Source organism: Lynx canadensis, chromosome D4 (assembly GCF_007474595.2).
Source record: "Lynx canadensis isolate LIC74 chromosome D4, mLynCan4.pri.v2, whole genome shotgun sequence".
Lineage (NCBI taxonomy): Eukaryota > Metazoa > Chordata > Mammalia > Carnivora > Felidae > Lynx > Lynx canadensis.
This window is the reverse complement of record NC_044315.2, coordinates 2,975,353-3,001,145: the sequence shown is the minus strand read 5'-3', so window position 1 is coordinate 3,001,145 and position 25,793 is coordinate 2,975,353. Positions and strand designations below refer to the sequence as shown.

The window sequence follows — 25,793 nt, the reverse complement described above, 5'->3', positions numbered from 1 at the left end:
AGGGAGGAGCCCCGGAGGGCTTCCTGGAGGCAGTGGCTTGCCTAGGTGAAGAGAAAATGAAAACTTCTCGCAAGACTGTCTTGGGAGGTTTGGTTCGGCCTGAAGTGTCAGGGAGCAGCAGGGGCTGGTACAGCAGGTTGCAGGGGCCCCGGGGAGGCTGAGCAGGAGAGGACTGTCGTGGGGGTGCGGAGGTGCGGGCTGCCCCTGTATGTCCCTGAGGGGTGGTGCCATCAGGGGGCTGAGGGGAGGGCTCCGGAGAGGGGCCCAGGGCTCCGTTGGACTGGGAGACCTGCGGGTGGAAGGAGGAGAAGGAGGCGAGCCGTCCCGCACGGCAAGGTCACGTGTGCGTGTGCGTGTGTGTGTGCAAACACGCCCACGGCTCAGCCTCCGTGCGGCTCTCTGGTCTTTCGCCCTGGCTGACCTCGACGGGGTTTACGGGAGCTGGGAAGCCAGGGTCTTAGAGGGAGAGCGTTCCCTGGTTCCACAGCTTTCCATCACGTTACCAGCTGGCCGCGCAGGGAGGAAGCTGGGCGGCCAGGCGGGCAGTGGCCCGGTCGGGGTCCCCGCGTCTGTCCCACGCTCTGCAGGCCCGAGGGGCGGGAAGCTCTGACCTCCTGGAGCCCCGGCCGCGCCCCAGGTGTCAGTGTGGTCAGTGCGGGGCTGCCCCCGGGAGCCCCGTGGCATCCTCACCACCCCCGCTCCTGCGCAGACAGAGCAGGGGGCAGGTCTAGGGATGGAAAGCTGGCGTTAGCACACGCCTCCTGAGCCGTAACCTTTCTTCTCATTGCTTCCAGAATTTCTCCGTGAGGCCGGAAAGAGGCATACCGTGTGAGAACCGGCTGGCCTTCAACGTTCGCGGTGGTGACCTTGCCCGGCGCCCGGGAGATGCGGGTCCTCGGGGCGCGTCCCGCCCAGCGTCTCCGGGCTGTGCTGTGGGTCACAGCTCCTAGGCTCTGAGCAGCGTCTGCCGTGACGCCCACCGCGGCCCCCCCGCCCACGAGCGTTTGCTGCCAGAGCCCCCTCTGCTGCGCCCACCCGTGAGGATGTGTGTCCCCGTCGGGGGGCTGCTGGCCACCCTGGCCACGGCGCTCGGGGTGGTGGTGGCGTTTGCTCCCGCCCCCAGGATCACCTGGGAGCACAGAGGTAAGGGCCCCCCTGCTCTTGGGGTTGACAGGTGGGCGCCCTTGGGTAGGTGGGTGCACGGCCGCGTGGGGGGAGGTGCCTGGGTCACGGGGAGCACGTGGGGGCTTGCTCAGGGCCTGCTGGCCGGGTTTCTAAATCGGGCCCCTGGAGAGGGCGCGTCTCTCCCTCGCGCCTGACGGCCGAGCACAACCACACTGAACGGCCTGTTTTTAGGACATTTAACCTGTGTGGCTGAGCTTGCGGCCGGTTGCTTTCATTTGCCCACGGTTCGTTTCTGATGTATCTGCCCTCCCGGGGGCTGTGTCTTGAGACCCCTGGCTGCTCGCAGGGGGTGCCGAGTGGTCTCGCGCACAACCCCAGGCAGCGCGTGCCGGGAGGGCCTTCGTCCGCGTGCATCCGTGCCCGGCACGGGGAGGTCAGGAGAGCAGAGAGCGTGAGCCCCAGTGACACATGGAAACCCAGGTTCAAGGCGCACCCGGGGGCGCCTGGGGGGCTCAGTCGGTTAAGCGTCGGACTCTTGATTTTGGCTCAGCTCACGGTTCGCGCGTTCAAGCCCCACGTCGCGCTCTGCGCGGATGGTGTGCAGCCTGCTTGGGATTCTCTCTCTCTCTCCTTTCTCTGCCTCCCCTGCACGTGCGCACTGTCGCGCTCTCAAGATAAATAAACTTTTAAAAATCTACATAACGAAAGATAAAAAGATACGCTGATGCCGGACGGACAGAGCGGAGAAAGCGCTCCTTCAGAAATAACGCCCATGCGTTTATCCTCCTCCTGAGGAGCTGACTGTTGAGTCTCTCGTATTCGGGGTTACGGATGCGGTTAGCTGATAAGTGAGAAATCTCCTTGACAGGTTTCTCTCCTTGTTTCTCTCCTTGACGGGTTTGTGGTGGTTATGCCTGAAAAATGCTTGGGGTAAGGGACAGATTTAGCGAAACAGAGTGTTTTTTAAAGGTCTTGAGGTAAATCATGATTTTTCTGAACAAGAAGAGCTTAACTGGCTTTATTCTCTATACACCTGTTGCGCGTTACGGTTAAACACACGTAGACGAGAGTCTGGGAGACACGGCGGTCGGCAGCCTGAGGCGTGAGGACGGCCCGCGGTCTCCTGGGCGGTCCCACGCTTGATGATCACGTTCCTGGGAGGTCACGTGCTTGGAGGTCACGCTCTCGGGAAGTCACATTCTTGGAGATGACTCTCCTGGGAGGTCACGTGCTTAGAGGTCACGCACTAGGCGGCCACGCTGCCGGGAGACCACACCGAGTGCAGGGCTTGAGGGAGCTCAAGGGATGTCGGGCCACAGTGCCGGTCGAGCGCAGTGGCTCTGGGGCCTCGCGGGGTCCCGCGCTCTGGGTGACCGTCCTAGCGGGTCTGCTCTCGCACAGGCGCCTGAGCTCTGGGGCAGCGAATCCGCCACGGGCCTGGCGACGTGAGTGTGCGTGGAAGCAAGACGGGGACTCGGGAGGCGCCCGGGCTCATGTCCTCCCTTCCCCCCCAGAGGTGCGGCTGGAGAAGTTCCACGAGCCGGGCATCTTCAACTACTCCGTCTTGCTGCTGAGCGAGGACAAGAGCACCCTGTACGTGGGGGCCCGGGAGGCCGTGTTCGCCCTGAATGCACTCAACGTCTCTGAGAAGCAGCACGAGGTGAGGCGAGGGCGCCCCGCTCTGCCCCCCGGGGCCGCTCACTGCGCTTCTCCGGGGGCGTCAGGCCCCTTCCGGGCTGCGGCCCCTCACCGGTCCCGCACGCCCACGGGCCGGTCACCTGGAGGCTTGCTTCCGGCCTGGGTCCGGGCCGCGTGTCCCAGGTGAGCCGGGCGGCCTCTGCCCTCCCTGGGCCGGCCACTCACCCGGGGCCCCCCTTCTCCTCTTGGAGTTTTGCACTTCTCATGACGGCAAATCTCGGCCACCCGGAGGGCAGAGGGAGCGGTGACCGTGAGGCCTGTCCCCTCTCGGGTCCTGCAGCCAGGTCGCCCTCTTCCGCCCCTGTCCTCGTGCTCTGCTCCCTCTGGAGGCTTTGAGGGTGGTCCCAGGCGCACGCTTCATCCGTAGGGCTTCCCCAGGTGTCTCCCAAAGGAAAGGACTCTTTTTGTCCACGTAACCGAACCACCATGGTCACGTCCAAAAGTGTCATCAAATAGCTGATGTTCGGGTATCAGAGACTCTCCTAAGGCTGCTTGAATGCCGTTGACGCGGGGCCGTCCGCGAGGCCGTCCGCTCTGCCCGTCACATCTTGACGTCCGGCCGCCGTGCTGGCCCCTTCCTGGGAAAGCCACCGCTCTGCGCCCTCAGTGACAGGCCGGCCCCTCCTCCGAGGCGGGGTCCTCGCCCCAGCCCTGGGCCTGTGCAGAGCAGGGCAGGGCCACGGGTGCCTCGAGGATCACAGAGCGGGATTTTCCGGCTCAAGGTTCCCTTCTGTGTTGGGAGCGGGAAGCTGTCGGTCTGGGGGGGGGGGGGGGGGGGGGGGGGGGGGAGGGCACACCTATCTGCTGCTCACGTCCCGCGGGGCCAGCTCCTTGGAAGTGGCTGGAACAGCCCTTAGAATCTTGGCTGTTATTTGCCAGTTTTTAACGAGTTCCTTCCCTCCAGAGGGAGAGAGTGGTGTTGGGATATCTGGTTTTTGAGAATGACCTTGGGGCCGTGTTTGAAGGGCCTGGATCCACGGGCAGCCGGAGCCGCCCCAGATGCTCAGACCGTCCCTTCCCCGGCGGGCGGCCTCTCCCCCACCGCTGGCTGCTTAGCCGCGACCCCAGCGGCTGGAATGGGCTGCTTCTCTCTGGAATCGAGAATCTCGATTCTGTGTTTTTGTCTCGGCCCCCCGACCGCGTGCTTATTTCTGCCGGACTCTCGGACGGGGTTCTGTGGTCATCAGCCTTCGAAGATAAGGGGAGTGCTGACCCCGTGGGTGCCCTCAGAGCCTCACTGCTCTGCTGATGCGTCCTTGTCCCCTGGGGGCCTAGGCCCTCGGGGACGTGACAGATACAAAGGGAAGCCTGCGCGAAACCCTAGGAACGTGACCGGGGCCCGTCAGCGTGCGCGTCCCGGGTCCTCGTGCACTTCACGTAGGCAGCAGTGAAACGGTTAGCGCATCAGCCTCCGAAGGAAGTCGCCCGTTGCCGGGACATTCCTTTTGCGTGTTCCGGGTAGGACTTCCGCTAAGACGTCCCGCACTGCGGATGCGGGAGGCGAGTTAGCGCAGGACCGCGTACACGGGGACTCGCCACTCTGCCAGCGGGCAGCTCCGGGCGCGTCCTGACCTCTGAGCACCCGGCGACTGGCTTCGTCTGGGCACCGGCCACGGGACTGGCACACGGGGAGGTGGGACAGCTTGGGGACAGTGAGGCAGGCGTGGGGGAGCCGCCGTCCTCCGGAGGGCGAGGGGCTGGGGCACGTGCCGGCCCCCATGACGCGTCCCCTGGCTCAGGTGCTGGGAAGGGGGGAGGGGGGGAGCGGGCGGTCGCCCCCTCACGGCCACGGTTGCGGAGCTGAGGGAAGCCGGTCCTGCCGTCCACCGACGGCCAAAGGAAACGCAACCCGTGTCCTTTTCTTCCCGCCCTCCGTTCGCTTTGGGGCGAAGGAGCCCGCACTGCCGTGGCTTGGCTCGCTGTGACGGACTGAAAACCCGACTGTCAGCCCTTTGAGCTTTCCTGCTGCTTTGCGGCGACGGACGGGATGCTGGGCGGCCAGGGGGGCTCTGATGGCTCCGGACCCCGGCGTCTGCCGGCCCAGCCTCGCTTTACAAAGCCTCGCTTGTGCGCTCTTTGTAAACTGTGCATTTTTACGCCGTATCCCCTTCCCCCTTGAACGGGAGCACGTGCTGAAACGGATTCTCCTCTCTCCCCACAGGCATATTGGAAGGTCTCAGAAGATAAAAAGGCAAAATGTGCAGAAAAGGGGAAATCGAGACAGGTAATTTCCGGTCTCGGAACCCCAGCAGCCTGGTGACGTGGTCGCGCCCCATCCTGCCAGGCGCCCTGTGCCCAAGCGATGAGGCAGGGTCGCTCTGAGCAGGTGCCAAATGTGGCGGGCATCTGAGAGATGTTTTTAAAGTTTGGCTTCGTTGGATGCATTCAAGTGGCCCCAAAACTTGGTACCTTCTGGTACCTTCTTCTGGTGCCTGCTGGCCGACGGCGTAAAGGGCAGAGTTCAGACCCCCGCTGCCTCCCAGAAGCCCGAAGGGGCGCCGTGGGATTTCTGGAGTTTGGGCAGCAGCCACCCCTTGAGAATCTGCTCCTTCCCCCGGGAGATGCCAGGCCAAGCGTCTGCCTCCCCCCGGGGCTCTGGGCACCCCCCGCCCCCAACCGGCACCGGGCCCATGTCAGAGTCTCCGAGCATCGGAGCCCATCTTCCGTGGCAGTGGGGGGCAGGATAGCTGAGTTAAGGTAAATTTCAACAGTTGGCTAATTGCAGAATAATCAAAAACGAGAAAAGAGAAAGTTTTGGCTGAAGTTTTTTTAGCAGAACATCAGACGCTTGTACTGAAGTCAGTAGATCCAAAGTTGCCTTAGGAAACGGGGAGAATGCAGGCTTTGTGACGTAATGACTGGGGCTGCAGGGAGGGTCTGAGAGCTGTCAGACCAAGGGCTCACCCGGCCCAGCGCAGAGGCCGCACGGGGACGCGGGCCCCTCCCGGCTCCCGTGGGCAGGACGAATTATTGCCAGCCAGTTGAAAACCGTCCTAGCGAAAAGAAACCCACGAAGCCTCGCCGAGCAGAGATAATTTCGGGCGAGAGCGCGTGCCTCCCGGTCCACACCAGCCCTGGAGAGTGTGCTCCTCAGTGACCTCTGGTTTTCCTGCGGGCCCTTTCTCTCGCGGAGCCGGCTCGGCCCCTCCCTCCCAGCCTGTCCCCTGCACTGGGGCCGGCAGGGTGGGGTCTCCTGGGGGGAGGAAGGCTGGCGGGATCCCACCTACTTTCCCCTCTGCGGCTCTGGCCGCACGTGTGAGGCACGGGCTGTGTGTTGGGTGCGACTAACGCGGATTTTCGGTGGCGGGTGTCCGGGAAGACTTGAGTCCGTGTGCCTTTGCTGAGTGTCGATCGGCGGCTGAGGTGAAATCCCGTGGCCCCTGGCGGCCGGCGGGGGGGGGACGCCGCAGAGAGCAGAGTGCTGGGTCCAGCGGGCAGACGCAGGTCTGTCGGGGGGACTGGGGCTCCGAGGCTGTGCCCGCCGCCCAGGCAGGGCCGAGCCAGCACGAGAAGACGGGGGTGTCCGAGGTGGCAGGTGAGGGGCGGCCGGGAGGCAGGGCCGTGAGGAGCCCGCGTCAGGCATGGGCGGGTGTCCCCCGGGGGGCCGGATGACGGCTCACGGGCGCGTTTCTCTCCCGCAGACCGAATGTCTCAACTACATCCGCGTGCTGCAGCCGCTTGGCCCCGGTGCCCTGTACGTGTGCGGGACCAACGCCTTCCAGCCAGCCTGTGACCACCTGGTGAGGCTGTGCCCCGCCCCCTGCCCCCCCCCCCCCTCCGCCACCTCGTCCCGGGTCGGTACTGCAGCTGGTGGGGCCCAGGCGGCGTCGGGGGCTCCCCGCTCTGCACAACAGCGGGCGTGAGGGTGTGGCCGCTCACCAGGGCGGGACCCATGGGGCCAGCGGAGCTGGCAGTGGGGGACCCGCTGGGAAGTGTGCTGGCGACACAGAGAAACCCCAGGGCGCCACGGTCCGGCCTCCTGTGTCCTCTTTGCCACGTTTTGTGCTCTGCGGGGAGACCTGCTGCGGCCTGCGTCCCGGTCAAAGGGGGGAGTCAGGACTCTGCCCCCAGACTACGTGTTCTCGGTTCACCTGTGTTACGGCCCGAACGCGTCCCCCACATCCACACGTTGTAGCCCGAATCCCGCCACGTGTTGGCATTTGGAGGTGGGGCCTCTGAGGAACTATCACGGTTGCATGTGGTCACAGAGGCGAGGCCCTGACCCCGCAGGATCGACAGCCTTCTGGGAAAAGCCGCCAGAGCCCCCTCTCCACCACATGAGGACAGAGAGAAGGGGGCCCTCGCCAGGCACCGGCCTTCCGGATCCCTGACCTCAGCCTGCAGCCTCCCGAGCCGGAGGGAATGGGCGTGTGTGCGGAAGCCGCCTGTCTGTGCCCGCTGGGACGGCCCGGCCCGGCTGCTGTCCGCTCCTGGGGCCTCACCACGCGGGTCCGCCGTGGACACGGAGCCGCCGACCTCGGCCCCGGAGCGCACCCCCTCCCGGGGGCAACAGCACCGCACGACTGTGCGAGCACCTCCCTCGCCGACCTGCATGGGTCCTGCTGAGCCGGGCCCGCCTGCTGCTGCACTGGGGCCTCTGCCGAGGGGCCCCCACGGCGTCCTCCCAAGGCCCTCGCTCCCGGGGCACGTTGGACAGCGTCTTGCTGGGAGAGATTCCTTTTACTCGGGCACCTGATGAGCCATTTGTAACAACCACCGGGAGAAGAGAAGACGCGTTTTTGTTTTTGTTTTTGTTTTCAACGTTTTATTTATTTTTGGGACAGAGAGAGACAGAGCATGAACGGGGGAGGGGCAGAGAGAGAGGGAGACACAGAGTCGGAAACAGGCTCCAGGCTCCGAGCCATCAGCCCAGAGCCCGACGCGGGGCTCGAACTCACGGACCGCGAGATCGTGACCTGGCTGAAGTCAGACGCTCAACCGACTGCGCCACCCAGGCGCCCCTGAAGACGCATTTTAAATGCACATGGGGATTCAGAGTGAGGCACGTGGTCTAGTGACCGTCCCCGACTTGGGACAGAGAGCATGCCTCAACCAAGAGCCTCGTTTGCTGGAACCCTGAATTAACTAGAATTTAAAGAAGATTCTCCAACCTTGAGTCAGAGATAAACGACAGCCCAAAGTACGGGCAGACGGAGTTTGCGCACAGACCCCCGGGGTGGGCGCACCCCCCGCGTGGCCGGCTGGCGGTCTGAGCCCACAGACGCTGGCTCTGTGGGGTGCGGTGCTCTGAGCTCTGAGTCTGGGTCCTCAGGACAGACGTCGCCTGGTTCTGCATAAGGGAAGAGCGTGCCGGGTCGTGTGAGAAACGCCCACACGTCACAGGGTTTGCTGGCTGGAGTCTAGCCCCTCCGAAGCTGAAAACGGATGGAGACTCCAATCCCGTAGTTGTAAGGGGGTCAGATGTTTCCTTTAAATCCGGGCCTGTTGTTCGGCCCCGTATTTTCAATAAGGACGTTCACGCCGACGGGAAAGTGGATCCCGCCTGTGTACCTGGCACCTAGATTGCGTGAGAAGGGACATACGTGGGCGTGCGGCACCCTGACCCGCGACCCCTAAACGCCTACCTGACCAACGCCAAGCCTGTCGTCGCCCACGAAGATTTACAGTCATTGCCAACGCCCTCTCGTGTCCGCTCTGCCCCCCTCATTCAGGCGGCCTCTAAACCTCCCCTAGACGGGCCATCCGTTCATGCCCCAATTTGTGCTTTGAGACCTGAGAGGGGGGTCTGCCTGGAGAGGTGGGCCCAAGATCCCCCCGGGCCTGTGAGCCCTCCCTCCGACGGGCGACGGGCCCGCACCCACTCCCACCGCTGTCCGTGTTCCTCAGCTTCTCCGCACTGGAGGGCGGGAGGTGGTGCCCACCTTCATTCATGCAGGCCCGTCCCGTGTTTCCGGCAGCAGGCGCGTGACTTCCCGCTCTGCCTCCAGCGGTGGGTTTCTTCTCTGACCCTCCAGCCTCCCTGCACTGTGCGGGCACGTGCCCAGCCGCTCACCTGTCCCCGGGCTCGGGGCCCCGTGTCTCTGTGCACAGAGCTCGCTCGTTCCTCACGTATCGGGGCTGCTCACTCCTTCCTCGGCTGGTTTTGGGCTCTCGGGTCAGGCCAGGAGGGTCCCCAACACTGAGGCCGTCCCCCGTGCTTTCTGTTAGTACAGGATGGGGTGGCAGGAGGGGGGGACGCCGCTGCTTCTGCCCATGGGTCTGGTCCGCCACGGCCGTGGGTGCCGTCCTTGTTGGACGTAGTTGGCGCACGGCCTTCCGAAGGCTCCCTGGGTGCCTCCCGCCTCCGGTCTGCCCTGGCCGCTCTGGGGCCCTAGAGCCGCCAGCATCTTACAGAGGAGTAAACCGAGGCTCCGAGGTCCTGCGCGGCTCTCGTGGCGCCGGCGTCCAGACCTGGGACTCACGTGGCCGCCCACGCGTGCTCTCCCCTCCGTGCCCCCGGGTGGCGAGTCTGTGAACGTAAATGGCAGAGCAGGAGGGTGCTGGGAGACTAGGAATTCAGACACCGCGTGATGCCCTTTCTTCTCGTTCGCTCGCAGAACTTAACGTCCTTTCAGTTTCTGGGGAGAAGCGAGGATGGCAAGGGCAGGTGCCCCTTTGACCCTGCACAGAGCTACACGTCTGTCATGGTCGGTGAGTCCCGCCCCAGGTCAGCACAGGCTCGGCTGCCTCCCCCTGTCCCGGCGGAGGAGACGCAGCCCCTCCGTAGACCCCTGTACGAGCGCTCGGATTCACTGCAGAAGGGTGACCGGCCACCCCCCATGGCCAGAGGTCACATGTGTGGGAAGGGGTCATTTTGTGTCCGTCCTCTGTGCGCGTCCCGTGGCCCCTCTTACACCCGAACGTGTTACTTCCCGGGTGCGGGTCCCCTGGGGTTCCCGCCCCAGCTGCTCGTGAAGCAGCTCTCGCGTGGAGCGCACAGTTGTCCACGCGAGGGACCGAGACGGAAGGCTCGCGACACAGCATCCGTGGCCTCCCTGCTTCCCTGGGCCGGGGGCTCGCGTCTGGCTGCCGACCACCCCTCCTCTCCTCTTTCTTCCGGGGCCGCTTAAGATGGGGAGCTGTATTCCGGGACGTCCTATAACTTTCTGGGAAGCGAGCCCATCATCTCCCGAAACTCGTCCCACAGTCCTCTGAGGACGGAGTACGCGATACCGTGGCTTAACGGTAAGAGGCAGGTGCCCCTGGGTCTGTCTGTCTGTGGCTCTGAGTCCCAGCGAGGGGCCGCAGACACCTCCGGGCTGGGACGGCCCCATGTGGGGTGCTTCTGGAGCTGCCGGGGCTCCGGACTGGGGCCTTCCTCTCCCTGAACACAGAGGTGGTGGTTCTTTGTGACACGAGAGCCTGGTGGTCCCTGCACCCAGGCTGACCGGCTCGCTCACCTTCAGATAACGTGTGCGTGGTGGATTCACGCAGCTGCTCACACGGGGCTCTAGTTGGCGCTGGCCGGAGGGCCGTGACCTCCTGGAGGCGGGTGGTCTGGGGGAGGAAGGACCCCTGGCTTCCCCTCACTGCGGGGCGGGTCTGCTGGTCGGGGGTTGTCCGCTTGAGGCACGTGCTGTTTGCACCAGCAGATGCGTGTGTTCTGGCGGGTCTCTGGGATCTGGGTCCCCAGGGTCCCCAGGGTCCCCAGGCTGCCTGCCATCGGGAGGCGCAGCCTGGGTTCTCGGGGCCGGCCCAGACCGTGTGTGTTACAACCGCGATCTCCGGCACCTCCTTAGGCCGAGGAGGACGGATGGGCACCGTGCCCGCCCCAGGCCCTGGGGTTTGTCTGGGGCATGGTGCATGCACTAGCTTGTGCCTTGGCCGGGAGGTGCCCGGGCCCCGCGCTGTGGCGGGGGGATAACCGGGTGTCTCTTGCCTGCAGAGCCAAACTTCGTCTTTGCGGACGTGATCCGAGAGAGCCCGGACGGCACGGACAGCGGGGACGACAGGGTGTACTTCTTTTTCACCGAGGTGTCCGTGGAGTACGAGTTTGTCTTCAAGCTGATGATCCCCCGGGTGGCGAGGGTGTGCAAGGTGAGCCCACTCCCCGATTCTCCTCTGGTCCCGGCTGGGAGGACCAGTCTCGTGGCCCGGGCTCCAGGCCTCCTCCTCCGAGATGTCCGTTCACCTACCTCGTCGTTCTCCCGAGCCACGGACGGGTGTGCACGGCCTGCCCCCGGGCAGTCCGGGAGTCTCCCTGCGGGCCCCGGAGCATCGGTGCCGAGTGTGGCCAGAGGCCCAGCCTCAGCAGGCCTGCTCTGGACACACCGTCCTCGGACCTCCCAGGCCATATAGGAAGTTGGCTTGTGTTCACCGCATGAGCTAAATTCTGCTAGAATTGGGATTTCGGCGTTCCTGCATCAAGGCGGCGAGGGGGGTGTGCGTTCACTGCCCCCAAGTGAGGATGCTCTGATTCCAGAGTCTTTGGCATCCAGATCTCTGCGTTTCGGGGCTCCCTCCAGAGCAGGTCACGTCAGGCGTGTCTGTGATTGTCCCGGGGGTGGGGGGGGCAGCCCACAAAACCTGTCTGGGGGGGACCTGGCCGAGGCCCTTTGAAACGACTGCCTCCCTCTGGGACGAGGAACGTGTCTGGGGGGACCCCCGACGTGTTGGCCTGAAGCAGACGGGAGCCCCCGCTCCGTGGCCCTGGCTCCAAGGCTGGCTCGCAGGGGTGGGGAGCACGGGGAAGGGGCGCGAGGCTGGCGGAGGTTCTGCCGCTGTGACGCCGTGCGTGGCCCGCCGGGCCCTCCGGCCGCCTCCGGGTGATCCGCGAACAGGCCTTTCTTGGTTCTGTGTTTTAATCTGAGACCCCAGCCGGCGCAGACCGGCTGCCGTGGCCACGTGGCCATCCACGGCCCTTCTTTTCCCACCGTGGCCTCCGTCCACCGAGACGGGGACGCTCGGGGCCGCGTACGTGACTGACTCCCAGCTGCCTACGGGGAGTCAGCCCTCCCCCCACTACGCACGTCTTTGGGGTTGCAGGGGGACCAGGGCGGTCTGCGGACCCTACAGAAGAAGTGGACGTCCTTCCTGAAGGCCAGGCTCATCTGTTCCAGGCCGGACAGCAACCTCGTCTTCAACGTGCTGCAGGCCATCTTTGTCCTCAGGGCGCCGGACCTGAAGGAGCCCGTGTTCTACGGGGTCTTCACCCCACAGCTGTAGGTGCCCCGGCGGGCCGGCGGGCGGGCGGGCTGCATGTCTGCGCTCCCCCCACCCAGGACGGTCACCCTGCCCCCTCGTCCCCAGGAACAACGTGGGGCTGTCAGCCGTGTGCGCCTACAACCTGTCCACGGCCGAGGCGGTCTTCTCCCGCGGGAAGTACATGCAGAGCGCCACGGTGGAACAGTCCCACACCAAGTGGGTGCGCTACAACGGGGCCGTGCCCACGCCGCGGCCCGGGGCGGTGAGTGGGGGCGGGGCGGGAAGGGTGGGCCCGCTCCCCTTCCCGCGTTCCCCTCACCGCGTGCCATGGCGCGGCTGTCCCTGACCGGGCCCGCGCCAAGAGGCTCTTCGGGCCAGCAGGGGTGTTTTGTGGACTCAACGTTGCGATAAAAATAGGTCTGTCTCACGTGCTGCTTCCCCCCAAAAGCACGGTTTCTCGGCAGTGGGCCGTACCCCCCACCCGTTAACGTGAGTCACGTTTGTGTCTTCCCGAAAGTAGTGACTCTTGTGTGGAAACCGGCATCTGCCCGTCATGTGGCTGGTGTGTGGGGCCGTGGCCCGGGCGAGTGGCCTGGGGCTCCTCCCTGGGGGTCCACGCCTGCCAGCAGCCGTCAGTTCCCTCCACGGGTGTCATGAAGTAAATCGTGGTCACGTGATTACGAATTTCGGTTGACCTTTGTGCTGTTTGGAACCAGACCGTTTTTAGTGATTTTAGCAGAGATGTCGAGGAAGAGCTATCAAGCGATAAGCCGTTATTTTTCAATTTCAAAAGCTCGATACGGTTTTCTCATTTACAAATAGACGCCAGCAAGTTCGCTGTGTGTCGTGAAGCGGGATTAGATCTCGTGGACACACGCACGGCTGCCCTTCCCGACCGGCTTTCGGGCCACGTCTTCGGATTCCTGGGGAAAGGTCGCCGCTCACTTTCCCCGTTGGCAACAGCGCTCCGCATGGCGTTGTCACCGTCTGCGCCCCGCGGGGGGCCTGCGTGCGGGGCTCGTGCGGGCCGTGCGTCCGTGAGCACGCGCGTTGACGGCCGGTCTGCCCCCCGCAGTGCATCAACCGCGAAGCGCGGGCGGCCAACTTCTCCAGCTCCCTGGGTCTGCCGGACAAGACCCTGCAGTTCGTCAAGGACCACCCCCTGATGGACGGCTCCGTGACCCCAACAGACAACAGGCCCAGGCTGGTCACAGGCAACGTGAACTACACGCAGATCGTGGTGGACAGGACCCGGGCCCTGGACGGGACCGTCTACGACGTCATGTTCATCGGCACAGGTGGGTCCGGCCCCCCCTGAGGACGCCGGCAAAGGCAGCTCCTTCTTGCCGCGAGGCCAGCGTCTCCCCGGGCGCCCGGAGGGGTCTCCGGCAGGGTTTCCGAGAAGCCGCCACCCCTGGCTGGCCTCCGCCGTCTGACCGTCAGACCGCTGGGGCGCTGACTGAATGGCCGAGTCCCGGCCCCCGTGTGGGGATCCAGGCCCGGTGGGTCGGGGCTGGTACGCCAGGAGTGGTGCCCGTGCGGGCCGGTTGAGAGCAGGTGGCAGAGAAGTCCCACGTCCCTGCTGGCTCCAGACGGGTCCCCACCTGGAACTCTCACGCAAGCGTCTCTGGAAGTCGGGGGTGGGGGGGGCTGGGGGGGTTGGGGCCGGAGCAACAGCGGCCGGAGGGCGCCGGGGTCGTTCCTGGGGGCTCCAGCGTGCCCTGAGCCCTCCCCTCCCCGGGGCCTTCACCACACGGCGCCCCGGAGGGCCGCTGGAGCCCGAGAGCCACCTCTCCTGTGATGTGGTAGCACCGTGTCGTGGCCCTGACTTCCGCGGGAGTCAGCAGTGGGAGGTCCGTTTCTCTTCCAGGAAACAGCGGAGTGACCGGTGCTGCTCACGCTGTCAGCCCGCGTCGCCAGTGGCTTCTCCTTCCCACGTCCAAAGTGCGGACGGCTTCGGCTCCTCAGCGTCTCATTGAGGGGAGGAGCCGAGAGGAAGAACGGGGGCTGTCGGCCGCCGTGACCGTCCAGGCGCGTCCCTGACCTGTAGCTTTGCCCTTGCAGACCGGGGCGCCCTCCACAAAGCTGTCAACCTCGAGAATGACGCCCACATCATCGAGGAGACCCAGCTTTTCCGGGACTTCGAGCCGGTCCAGACGCTGCTGCTGAATTCCGAGAAGGTAGAGAGGACAGGCGGGCGGCCTCCCACGTCCCTGGTCACCAGGCAGATAGGTGGCCTCACGCGTCCCTGGTCACCGGCCGGGCAGCCTCCCACGTCCCTGGTCACCAGGCAGACAGGTGGCCTCATGCGTCCCTGGTCACCGGCCAGGCAGGCGGGCAGCTTCACACGTCCCTGGTCACCAGGCAGGAGGGCGGCCTCACACATCCCTGGTCACCGGCCGGGCAGGCCAATCATCTGTGTGGTCCAGATGAGCTGACCTCCGGGTTCTTACAGAGGGCCCCGTGAGCCCTGGGGTTTGGGACGGAGGGAAGGCTAACTGGGGAGATGGAACAGTCGCCTCAAGTTGACCGAGCGTCCCGAGCTGCTGGGGTTGACGCCCATCCACAGGTGCATCTGTGGGCGCAGAAGAGCCCGCCCCAAGGGACGATGGTTACGTCTGTGAGCCTGCTCCCCCAACGAGGCACCTTCTCCCCCATCAGGGTCGGGATGGCGGCACCTTTGCCATAAATGCCGGGAGTGAGCGTTTGGGGCTCGGGGGCCGTAGGTCCCTGCCTTTGTGCACAGGCAGCCGTGGGACGTCCGCACACGGGTGGGCCTGGCTGCCTTCCAGCAAAGTCTTTTTTATGGAAACAGAGCTCAGGAGGTCATGTAATTTTTGAATGTCATGGGATATTATTCTTTTGATTGTTTTCCAGCCATTTGTATAAGACATGTTATTAGTTGGTGGGTAGCATAGAAACAACCAGCGTCCTGGGTCCGCTCTGGAGGCCGTCCCCTGCCATCTCCCCACGTGGCCTCGGGACACGTGCCTCCTCATTTACAGCCAGGGTGGAGAAGGCCGGGGCCCCACGATTCGTGGCTGCATGAGCCTGGCAGGCCGGTCCTGCCTTAGACTCCTCCTCTCCATCTAGGGGTCAGCAGACCCGGGGTGGCCCGGCCCTGTCCTTTGACTGTGGCTGACAACCTCACTTCCTGTAGAGCACCCACAGGGCCTCGTGGGTGTCCCCACGCTGCGAGCCCTGAGCCGACGGGCTCCGGGGACTTGGCAGAGCCAGGGTCAGGGCCAGAAACGGGAAGCCTGGCTGCGAGCCTTTTCCCTGTGCTGCAGTCTGACCGTCACCTGCACCCCGCCTGTAAAGCCTCGCTCTGGGCACCCGGCCCAGCTGCCCCGCCTCGCGGGGCGTTTCCCTGATGCCGAGGGTCTCCTGTCTGACCCAGCACAGTCCCCAGCCTCCCTCACACCTGGAGGGGGTCGGCCCGCAGCCCCTCAGGGCGGCCTCCCGGCCTGGTTCCTGATGGGGGCAGCGGGCAGCAGGAGGGGGCGCCCGGAGCCAGGAGAGAGAGAAAGGCAGAAGTCGACTTGTTGGCCAGAGCCACCCGTGGGTCCCGCCATCGTGAGTGTCAGAACTTGGATCTGGTTTTCAAACTTCCAGGGTCACCCAACAGGGCCGTCTCCGCTGCCGGAAGGGAAGGAGACCACAGAGCCTAGGCGGGCCCTGAGCCGGCAGAGACACGGCATCGGAGCCTCGCGGGCCCGTTAGGCCGCCCTCCCCCGCCCCTGCTCCCCGGCTTTGCTGTGGGAACAAGGAAGTCCTCCCGGCCGCGGCCCCGCTGCTCGGGTGCTCGGCCGGGCTGGGGCGCGTGCCCTTGGGGCCCCCAGATTGTCACGTGTGCACAGAACAGAGGCTGGGCCCCCGGTGCAGACACTCGAGACCACAGCCCCGCTCGCCAGTGTCATCTGGGGACGCGGGCTTCTGGGCGTGTGGGCGCCGGTCCTGCAGGACGGGTGAGGTTGAGGAGGATCTGGGTCAGCCCTGTGCTCACCCGTCCGCCCGCTGGCCATGCGGGGAGCCACTGGCCCGTCCTCCCAGGAGCCCTGCACTGGGGCAGCCTCGGCTGTCTGGCCCTAGCGGGAAGGTGTCGTGCGGGCCGCGGCCCCTGCCCTCTCTTTGGGCTGGTGGACCTGGGTAGGCTTGGGATGGCGTGTGCGCCCCCGCAGTGGCAGGAAGCGGCTGTTCGGTGTGGAAAAGACGCCCGCCGGCAGGTTCCTCTGGGCCAGGACGCTGGCCATCGCTGTAGAGGCCGGCCAGCAGCCACCGCTGGTCTGGGCCGGTTCCCCATCTGTCCTCATCTTGGTGGCCTGCTTAGCCGTACGGAGTTTTGTGGAATGATCCCGGTTTCCTCGTGCACAGATGGGGCTGAGGGTGTGGGGACGTGACCGTGGAGAGCACGTGTGCTGAGTTGTGGACGTGTGTTCAGACCCTGAGGGGCTAATGCTTGTTTGTGGAGGGACCGCAAGGCTGCCCCCGTCAGTCCGTCCTGTCTGCTGACTTGTGCGCCCACCAGTGGTCACGGCCACCCCTTTCCAGGGCGTTTTCCTGTCCGCTCCCCTCCACATCTGTTACTTGGTGGCCGTGTATCACGGGAGCCCAGCCCTGGGGTGGGGGTAGGGCAGGGATATGGAGCCCGCCCTCCCCACGGCCACGCCATGCACACAGGTCAGCGTCGGGCGGGGCTTCCCCGGCAGAGTCGGCGTCCTCTCCCGGGTCCCTTGACCTCTGTGAACCAGACTGTGATCTGGGATGGCGTCCCTGGTCCTGACAGCCTGGCAGGCACGTGATGTCACGTACCTGGGTCCCTGCTGACCGCTGTCTCTCTCTGCCACTTGTCACGTGAGAATCTGTTACAGAAGGGACTTCCTTCCTCTCAGCTGCACTCGCGCATAGTGGGTCACGGGGCGGGCGGCCCCAGGGCCTCAGAGCGGAGCCGGACTCGAAAGTTAACTCACAGCCTGTCCTCCAGGGGAAGGGCTGCGTGTCGTCTGGGTCGAAACCACCAAGTTCTGTGGAGCTTGGGAATGGCCAAGGTGTGTGCAGACGTCGGGGTGAGGTGTCGTGGGCAGAGGATGACATACACGCAAGTTCCGGAATTGCCCCCCCCCCGACCCTGCGGCCAGGGCTACACGGCAGGCGGCGTCCCGTGGGGGATCCCCCGTCCCAACTGAGCCCGGGAAAGCAGCCGCCCGGGTGGGGGGGGTCTCGCACGTGCTGGGAGCCCGAGGGAGCCCGCCTGGCCCTGTGCCCGGAGCACCGCTGTGGGTCTCCCCGTGCCCGCGTTCCTCCCCGCACAGCTAGACGCGTGCTGGAATCCACGCTCCGCCCACGCTCGGTGGCCCCTCCTTTCCTGGATTCGGACCCTGACTCGGGCTTCTGTGTGGCTCCCGTCGGGTGGGCAAGAAATGGGGCTCTGACCGTGCCCTTCGGCCTCTGGCCTGCGACCCCCTCCACACGGAGCGGCTGACCCCGAGCCCCAAAGAGGGCAAGGTCTCGGACGGAGGCCCCGAGTGCTCAGCGCGTGGGCGGCCGTGACGCTGCCGCGAGGGTTTGTCTCGGACCCCACCCCGCCAGGCTCCGGTTCTGGAGGCTCCTGGATGAGGAGACGTGGGCACGCGGGCCCGAGAGGCGCACGCCGGCTGCCCCCCCACGCACCTGTGCCCTCTGTTTCACACCTGCAGGGCGGAAGGCTTGTGTATGCGGGCTCCAGCTCGGGTGTGGTGCAGGCCCCCGTGGCCTTCTGCGGGAAGCACGGCACCTGTGAGGACTGCGTGCTCGCCCGCGACCCCTACTGCGCCTGGAGCCGGGCGGCCGCGGCCTGCGTGGCCCTGCCCCCGCACCAGACGGACGGCCCCAGCAGGTACCGAGGGCGGGGGACCCGCACCGCGCACACCCGTCAGGGGGAGGGGGCGCGTGCCTGACCCGGGCCCGGTTATCTTGCAGGACTCTGATTCAGGAGATGAGTGGAGACGCGTCCGCCTGCCCGGGTAAGTCGGCCGTCCTCGCCGAGCTCCCTTGGGGGGCGGCCGGTCCTCGTACCCATCTCATGATGCTTCGGTGTCGTGGCGTTGCGTCCATCCGGGTTCTCTTTCTCTGCTCCGAACAGAGGTCAGGTATCCGTGAGGATACGGAGGCCGACCCCCCGTGATCCCGTTTTATCGCAGAAAAGGGCGTCTGAGGTCGTGGGGTGTGTGTGTTTGTTGCACAAAAAGCACTCGGCGTCCACCCTGGGACACCCGCTCTTGAGATGCTCCTCTCTTTGCTGAGCTCGGGGCTGGTTAAACAGACCCTGAGGGTCCCACGGTGGGCGGGCGGCGCGGCGGGAGGGGCGTCCTCACCCCTTCGTCCCCTCCCAGGCAGCCGTGCCCTGGGCTCTCGCGTTCCCATCCCTGACCCGACAGCTGTCGCCAGCTGGGGCAACTTCGGGGTGGACCCCTCGCGCCCAGAGAGGCCGCGAGGCGGGAGCCACGAGCAGAAGCACGTGGCGCGTGGCTCCCGTGTTGCCGCTCGGCCCCCGGGGAACCGGGACGCCAGACGGGGTCCCTGCCGCTCGACTGTCTCCGACTGTCTTGTCTCCGACTTCCTTGTCCTGCTGGGCCGCCATCGGGGCTCATCTTTGCTTTTCTGTCACGCATGTCTTTATCTCCTTAGTTGTTCTGGAAGATTCCGTGTGGCTCCAGTGGGTGGAACTCTCGTGTCCTCTTGTGCGTGTTGACCTATTTTTAGAAGGAGCCGAGTAGCGAGCCGCGTTGTTGATGCTGTGCACATTTATTTTGATGTTCCAGATAAAAGTAAAGAAAGTTTCCGGCAGCATTTTTTCAAGCACGGCGGCACAGCGGAACTCAAATGCTCCCAAAAGTCCAACCTGGCCCGGGTGGTGTGGAAGTTCCGGGACGGCGTGCTCGACGCCGACGGCCCCAAGTACAGCCTGGTGGGCAGGAAGCACCTGCTCATCTTCAACCTGTCGGAGGGGGACAGCGGCGTGTACCAGTGCCTGTCGGAGGAGCGGGTCCGCAACGGGACGGTCCTGCGGGTGCTGGCCAAGCACGTGCTGGAGGTGAAGGCGGCCCCGAGGGCCACAGAGGCCCCCGCCTCGCCGGGCGCCCGGACGGAAGGCGGGAGGACCACCGCCCGGGCGGTGACGGAGCCCGCCCGCGGCCCCCCCCCGCAGACCTCCACCGCGCGGGTCCCCGTGCCCGGGGCCGTCGCCCCGCCGCCCAGCCCCGCGCCCACGGGCACGTCCTGCGAACCGAAGATCGTCATCAACACGGTCCCCCAGGTGCACTCGGAGAAGACGATGTATCTGCAGTCCAGCGACAACCGTCTGCTCATGTTCCTCTTCCTCCTCTTCTTCCTGCTGTGCCTCTGCCTCGTGTCCTACAACTGCTACAAGGGCTACCTGCCCGGGCAGTGCCTGAAGTTCCGCTCCGCCGTGCTGCTGGGGAAGAAGCAGCCCGTGGCGGACTTCTCCGAGTTCGAGCAGAGCGCCAAGGAGACGCTGGTGGAGCCGGGCAGCTTCTCCCAGCAGAACGGGGGGCAGCCGCGGCCGGCCCTGGACACGGGCTACGAGACGGAGCAGGACACCATGGCCAGCAGGGTGCCCACCGACAGGGAGGACTCGCAGAGGCTGGACGACCTCCCGGCCAGGGACGGGCCCTTCGACGTCAAGTGTGAGCTGAAGTACGCCGACTCGGACGCGGACGGGGACTGAGTCACCGCCGGGAGCCCGCGTCAGCACGCCTGTCCTGTGTCTTGTCTCTTGCGTCGAGCTTGTGATTTGGTCTTCGTCCTTTCGGAAAACGGCGAGCATCGCACCCCGGTCCCCCGCCGGGCCGCGGCGTGAGACGCCCCCGCGGGCGGCGCGTGGGGCCGGGCTGTCCCCGGCCCGCGGACGCTCGCTCGCGCCTGGAGCGTCCCCTCCTCAGAGCAGCCACTGAAAGATCCTTGAATTCCAGATTGGAAATGACGTTTTTGTTTATCAGATTGGTAACTTATCGCCTGTTGTCCAGATTGGCACGAACCTTTGCTTCCCAGGAATTATTTTTTATGGTTTTGCTTTTCTCGTGTTAGGTCGTTTCTGTTTTAAATCACCGAAGCAGACGTTCCAATATTGCGAAGATGTGCATCTTCCAGGTTTTGTTGTACGTTAGGGGAAAGATACAGCTTACGTTGCTTACGATTCTCAGGGATAAACTTACTTTGGGTAAATGTGTTCTCTACCTTTTAGACACGTAGACGAAACCATCTCTTGAGCACACTTTTTTTTTTTTTTTTTTTAATTTTATTCCTTGAGGGAAGCATCCTTTTCAGAGAGATTTTCTTTCTGTGGTTTTTTCTTCCCCCCTCTTGTTTTAACTCTTTCAAAGAACAGAAGACGGTGGAAGGCTGGCCCGTGAACCAGGCGGGGCCTTGAGCGCGGGTCGGCGGAGCCGGCTGGCCCCGAGCGGGGGGAGTGTGCGTTTTGCCATCAGATGCCCACGGCCACGGCTTGAAACCTCCCATGCAGATGGACGGACGGACGTTCACCGGGCATCCGCAGTCACGTCTGGCTTCTGTCTCCCGTCCACCGCCCACCCGGACGACCCGCTCGGCCGAGCCGAGCTGTCCACGCCTTCCGGCAAGCAGGACCGCGGTGGCCGGACTGGCCTGTGTCCCCACGAGGCCTGGCGGCTCGTGACCCCACGCCCCACGGCCCCGCGTGGCCCGGCGCTATCCTCGAAGGTGCGAGTGGGCGAGACGGTTCAATCTCCACCTGTTGCTTCCCATGCGCCGAGAAGGCTCTCTTTCCCGTGGCGAGGAGCAGTGACCTCTGGATCTGTGTGCCTGCGTGGACAGTGTTGTCTTAAGCATGATAGGACTCGACCGTTGTGGTGTACACATTTGTGTTTTATAAGATTTCCTTTGTTTTTATTTTTCTACTTTGAATTGTATACATTTGAAAAGTAACCGAATAAACGAGCAGCTTATATCCTCGGCGCGGGCACGTGGTTCGCTGCGGCGGGGACGGTGTGCTGACCGGCGGGCGGGTCTCGGGGCGGCCTCGGTCCCCTCTCTTTTCCCGTCTCTGCTTCCCTTCTCTGGCGTGCAGGCCCCGAGCCTCGTGACGTCTGCCTCAGCGGCCTCTCTCTTTTCTGTCCTCTGTCTCGCAGCCTCGTCTCTGCCCTTCCCTCCTCCGGGGTCCTCCTCCTTGTCCTGTCGGGGCCCCGGCTCATCTTCCTCTCCCCGAAGCCCCTGGCCGGCCTCGGCCTCGGGGCCTGACCGCAGCCCGCGGGTCGCCTTGCTGCCGCCCTTCCTGAGCGACCAGGCCCAGCACGTGCACGCCCTGGGGACCTTCCACCTCTTCTGCCAGGCCACAGGTGAGCAGGGCGCCTGTCGGGGCGGCGGGTGGGGGGCAGGGCCCCTGACAGAACACCCTTCCTGCGGCTTCTCCCACGAGGAGCCAGATGTTCACCGTCGCAGGCCCGGCAGCCCACGGTCGGTCGGTCTGTCGCGGATCTCGGCCTCCGCAGCCCCAGGGCCCCACGGTGGGCCGGGCTTGGCCCCGAGACCTCGGTTTGCCAGTCGCCCGTGTGCAGGGCTGCTCGAGCGTCTGCCCACAACTCGGGGGTCCGCCTATGTGTCATTTGGAGGTTGCAGATGTCGCTCCGGAGCCTCCAGAAGGGGCGTCCCCATGGCTCGCGTGGCGATGCGGACGTGCACGGCGGGCTGGGAGGGACCCGGAGGCGTCTCCGCTGTGCCACGGCCGTGCCGCTGCTCAGTAGCTGCAGGGAGAAAACGGGCGGTGTGTGGTTGCCCCGAGGGGACAAGTAGAGCCACTGAGAGAAAAAGAGCAAACTTGTTTCTTCTTGAGACTTTCGGCGGCGAGAAGCCGCTCCGGGTATGAGCCGGTCCCACGAACTCCCGCGTGCCGGGGGGAGCGCGGGGGAAGTTGCCCGTTGGGTGGGGCGCTGTGGAGACAGACCTTCAGGGCGGGTCCATGTGGCCCCGGGTCGCCAGCCCCGGGCCGGGGCCCAGCCTGTGCTGGGTCCCCCACAGGGCTGTTGGGCCGGGCGATTTCCCGTGGGGCCTCCCAGGCCCTCCGTGCAGGGGCCGCCGTCCTCCACGGGCACACTCGGGGGCCTCCCCGTCGCTGGGAGAGCAGGGGTCGCACGACCAGGTGAGGGGCCCGGAGCCAAAGCTTTGAAACGTGGCTTCTCTAGGAGGTGCCCGTTAGCGGGCGCGGGCGCACTCGTGAGCCGTCCTTGTGACTCGGGGGCTGAGAGCGGTGTCTGGGCCAGAGCGGGGACCACGGGGACCCCGTGCAGGGCCGTGGTTACGGGCTGGCGGCAGCCGGGGAGCAGAGGGGCGCGGTTCCCAGGCAGCCAGGGCAGGGGGCACGCTGGCCGTGGGGCGGGTCACCTGGAGCCACTCCGCCCTCCCTGCCCTTCTGCTGCTGAAGTCAGAGAGCCGGAGGGGCGTTTCTTCCTCCCGACTTCCCGGCTCTTGCCAGGCTCCCAGGTGAGGCCCCGGGGGCCGGGGATGGGGCCCACGGTCGGCGGCTCACAGCCCGAGGGGACGAGAGAGGTGGGCAGCGTGGGGTGAGAGGGCAGTGACGGGGTGGACTGAGCGGAGGGACCGCAGCCCCTGCCCCCTCCCCCCAGCCCCCGTGCTCCTTGCTTTCTCTCCCACCTGGACCTCCCGTTCCACGAGGCTCCCCCTGAGGCTGTGAGGCAGCCTGGGAAGGACCGGCTATTCCCAGGGGTCCCGATGTGCCCTGTCCCACCCAGAGGGAGGGCCGTGCATCCTCGTGAGGCCTGCTAGGCAGCGGTGACAGAGGCGGGTGCTAGAGACCCTGCAGCGGCCACCCCAGTCTCCCGAGCGCTCGCTTCTTTCTGCTTGGCCCGCCAAGCTCACTGGCATTGGGTCCCCCGGTGACACGTGCACATCCAGACACCTGTTCCCCTAAACCCAGCCCACAGGCCAGCGCTAGCTGGTTGTGCGAGGGGTGGTCCAAGCACGTGGTGTCCAAAATGATGGCGTCTCTGGCCCTCTCTTCCCTCGGGTCAAGGAAGGTGCCGGAACTCGGGACCAAGTTTCAGGCCGCTCTGGCTGAAGGCACCTCCCTCTCAAGGGTACCGTCCAGGCGGTCCCCAAGTGGTCTGCAAGCGGTCTCCCTCCCGCCTGGGGGTCACTGGTGTCACAGTGGCAGGGCCTGCGGCCCGAGCAACGCCAGGTGGGCTGTTGGGACGGGCACGGCCTCGGAGCCGTGACTCAGCGGGCTTCTCTGCTCACCGTGTCCCCGGTCCTCTCTGGACTGTCCCAGCAGAGCGCGTGTGTGCGTGCGCGCGTGCCGCGGCGGGCTGCGGGCTGTGCTTTGTGGCCACGCCTGTGTTCGTAGGGCCCCGGCCTGAGCGTGGGGAGGAGCAACCCGGGGTCCGGAGCGGGTGTCCCAGCCGCGCGCTCCCTCGGGGGAGCCGTGCGCGCGCGTCGGGAGGTGGCAAAACACGGGCAAGGGGAGGAGGGGGTCTCGAGCCGCAGAGACTCGGGCAGGCTTGTGGTCGCGTTTGGCGTTCCAGAAGTCACGAATGCGTGTTCCTCGTGGCGGAATTAGTTCAGATAAGCACAGAAGTCACCCGCACCGCAGGCGAGCAGGCTTAGCGGCACTCGGAGACACGGGTGTGAATCGCGTCTGAGGACGGAGCCCGTGATTCTTACACAAGCGGAATCTGTCGTGTCTGCCCCGCGGGCCCTGCTGCATCCCTGACGTGACCGAGCTTCTAAGACGCGTGTCTCTTTTAAAGCTGAGGACGATCCCCTGTACTTCAGGGGACGCATGGCTGTTCGGGGTCTTGGTGGCTTTTTGTTTTAACTACGGTGGTAGAAACGAGGGCCCTTTCAGGCCCGGGGGGCTGCAGGGGTACCAGAGGGTGCCCGGCCCAAATCCCTGATCTCCCACGGTGGCCGTGGGTGCTAGTGTTTTGGGGCACGGCTGGGCCCTGGGAGTAGTTGACGTGAGCCGGTCATCTTCCAGAAGGGTCAGAAGCCCGTCCGTGGGTGGGCGAGGCAGATCTGTGACCTTGCCGGGGTCTCTGTCCTCAGCATGGAGGGCGTGGTTTTGCTAGAAGCTGTGTGTCTTCCGTGGTGACAACGCGCGTGCCTGTACGCAGCCGTCCTCGTGTGTGGGACGGCCACCGTGGCTGGCACCTAAGAGGCTGGGCGCCTGGGCTGCTGACCCCTGCCCCCCACAGGTTTGTCTGTAAAGCGCCTTTTGCCACATGCAGTTCCAGAGGTCAGGACCTGGATATTCTGGGGGTCACTCTTCAGCTGGCCCCAGGGTGTGGATAGCCTTGTGACAGCGAAGCACGGGGCACTCTGAGGAAGAAGGTGGGACTCTGACAGAACTGCGGTGCCGGAGGCCCAGGAAGCCCCCCCTCCCCCCCACTCCCACGTTTGGATCCTGATTTCTGTGCAGGTGTGGACCCGGCCCGCAAGACAGCGCCCGCAGAGGGTCCCCTCCAGTGGGAAGTAGCTGGCAGGAGGCCCCTGGGTGACCACATGCGTGGGGACAGCTGGAGGAAGGATCACCCCTGGGGCCCCTACCGGGGATGTGGCCCAAGGACAGGGGCTGCACCCATCCCACACACCCCCTCAACTTGGGGCTCTCCCAGCCCCGAGGGGCTCTGGTTTTGTCGCGGAGCAGGGTCAGCTCTGCGCTGGCGGCCCCCTCAGCTGGCGTGGGGCGGGCTGGGGGCAGGGTGGAGCCAGCGGCCCCGCCGTGTCCCTCGTCCCTCGTGGCTGCAGACCCGGGGGCAGAGGGATCGCCCTGCCCGGGGGCACGTGCTGGCTCTGCCGCCTGGTTGTAACTGTCGCTTTCCCTCCTTGCCCTCGTCTGCGTTCAGGAGCTGGATAGCTTTAAAAAACAGTAAGTGCAACGTAAGTACTACTTAAACATTTTTAGTGCTTTACTGTGCTGAACACACGCTGAAAGGGTATTTACCAATGCTGAGTTTAAGGGTTTCAGGATACAAGGGCACGTGGTGTTTCCCCTACGGGCCATTCTCCAAGGCACCTTGGGTCATCTGGGGATTTTGCTCCTGAAGGGACCTGGCCATATGGCTTGGGGTGACAATTCGGCCCTGGCTCAAGCCACCCCAGCTCTTTGTCCTAAGGATGCAGGAGAACCTTCCAGAAGCTCCTGTGACCCATGCTGGTGGCTCCGGTCCTGGGCGGGTCTCCGTGAAGGTCACCATTGGACAGTGGGGATGAGGGGGAGTCCAGGCCTCTCTGGAACCGACTTCGGTGTCTATTCACAGAAAACTTCACGTTCTCGATCACAGTGCCTCACGAGAACCCCTCTTTTAAACTTGACCCCACCGAGGGGCTGTCCAGGAACGTGGTGGCGGGCGGTACGCCCAGCAGTGAAGGAGGCTGTGTGTGCCAACTGATGGGCAGGTGCACGCAGACACGTGTGTGTATGCAAGTCTGTGCACGCACCTGTAAGTGCCCTCAGGTGTGTGTGCATATGTGTGATACACAACATGGAACTATTCACAGGTAGAGGGCAGAACACTTGGGGAAAAACAAATGGTGCAGATGGAAGAAAAACCCAGAAATCCTGCCCAGGACACAGTCCACGGGGGCCTGTCCACGAGGCTGGGGGGCCAGCGCACTGCTGCGTGAGACCCTTTTGAACGCCTCCTGGAATTTGTTTTAGAGCCTGCGGCACATTCTTTCCAACAGTGTGTTTTACGTCGGCTGTAAAGATGCGTCCTAGCGCATCCGGAAGCTCCAGGAAGTGGTCTAAGCACCTCAAATTGTCTGAGGGCAGCACC

At 65.0% G+C, this 25,793-nt stretch overlaps 1 protein-coding gene and 1 long non-coding RNA gene across 2 annotated transcripts in view; one reads left to right on the top strand and one right to left on the bottom strand.

The window, feature by feature from the left end:
• The window catches only part of LOC115499602 (semaphorin-4D), a 29,834-nt gene extending 8,879 nt beyond the window's left edge, over positions 1 to 20,955 (top strand). The window contains exons 2-15 of the mRNA XM_030293708.1: positions 795 to 1,143; positions 2,640 to 2,785; positions 4,985 to 5,047; positions 6,465 to 6,563; positions 9,381 to 9,474; positions 9,895 to 10,008; positions 10,709 to 10,860; positions 11,809 to 11,984; positions 12,073 to 12,229; positions 13,043 to 13,265; positions 14,032 to 14,147; positions 17,664 to 17,842; positions 17,926 to 17,969; positions 18,768 to 20,955. Of these exons, the coding sequence (XP_030149568.1) occupies positions 1,044 to 1,143; positions 2,640 to 2,785; positions 4,985 to 5,047; positions 6,465 to 6,563; positions 9,381 to 9,474; positions 9,895 to 10,008; positions 10,709 to 10,860; positions 11,809 to 11,984; positions 12,073 to 12,229; positions 13,043 to 13,265; positions 14,032 to 14,147; positions 17,664 to 17,842; positions 17,926 to 17,969; positions 18,768 to 19,693 (2,589 nt within the window). The 5' untranslated portion in view covers positions 795 to 1,043 and the 3' untranslated portion in view covers positions 19,694 to 20,955. The remainder of the gene's footprint in view (positions 1 to 794; positions 1,144 to 2,639; positions 2,786 to 4,984; positions 5,048 to 6,464; positions 6,564 to 9,380; positions 9,475 to 9,894; positions 10,009 to 10,708; positions 10,861 to 11,808; positions 11,985 to 12,072; positions 12,230 to 13,042; positions 13,266 to 14,031; positions 14,148 to 17,663; positions 17,843 to 17,925; positions 17,970 to 18,767) is intronic.
• On the bottom strand, positions 4,174 to 14,315 carry LOC115499604. The gene is made up of 3 exons (XR_003964212.1): positions 14,159 to 14,315; positions 5,891 to 5,897; positions 4,174 to 4,186 (listed from the first exon to the last, which is right to left on the bottom strand). It is a non-coding gene; the product is annotated as an uncharacterized LOC115499604 (long non-coding RNA).
• Positions 20,956 to 25,793: the final 4,838 nt, after the last annotated feature.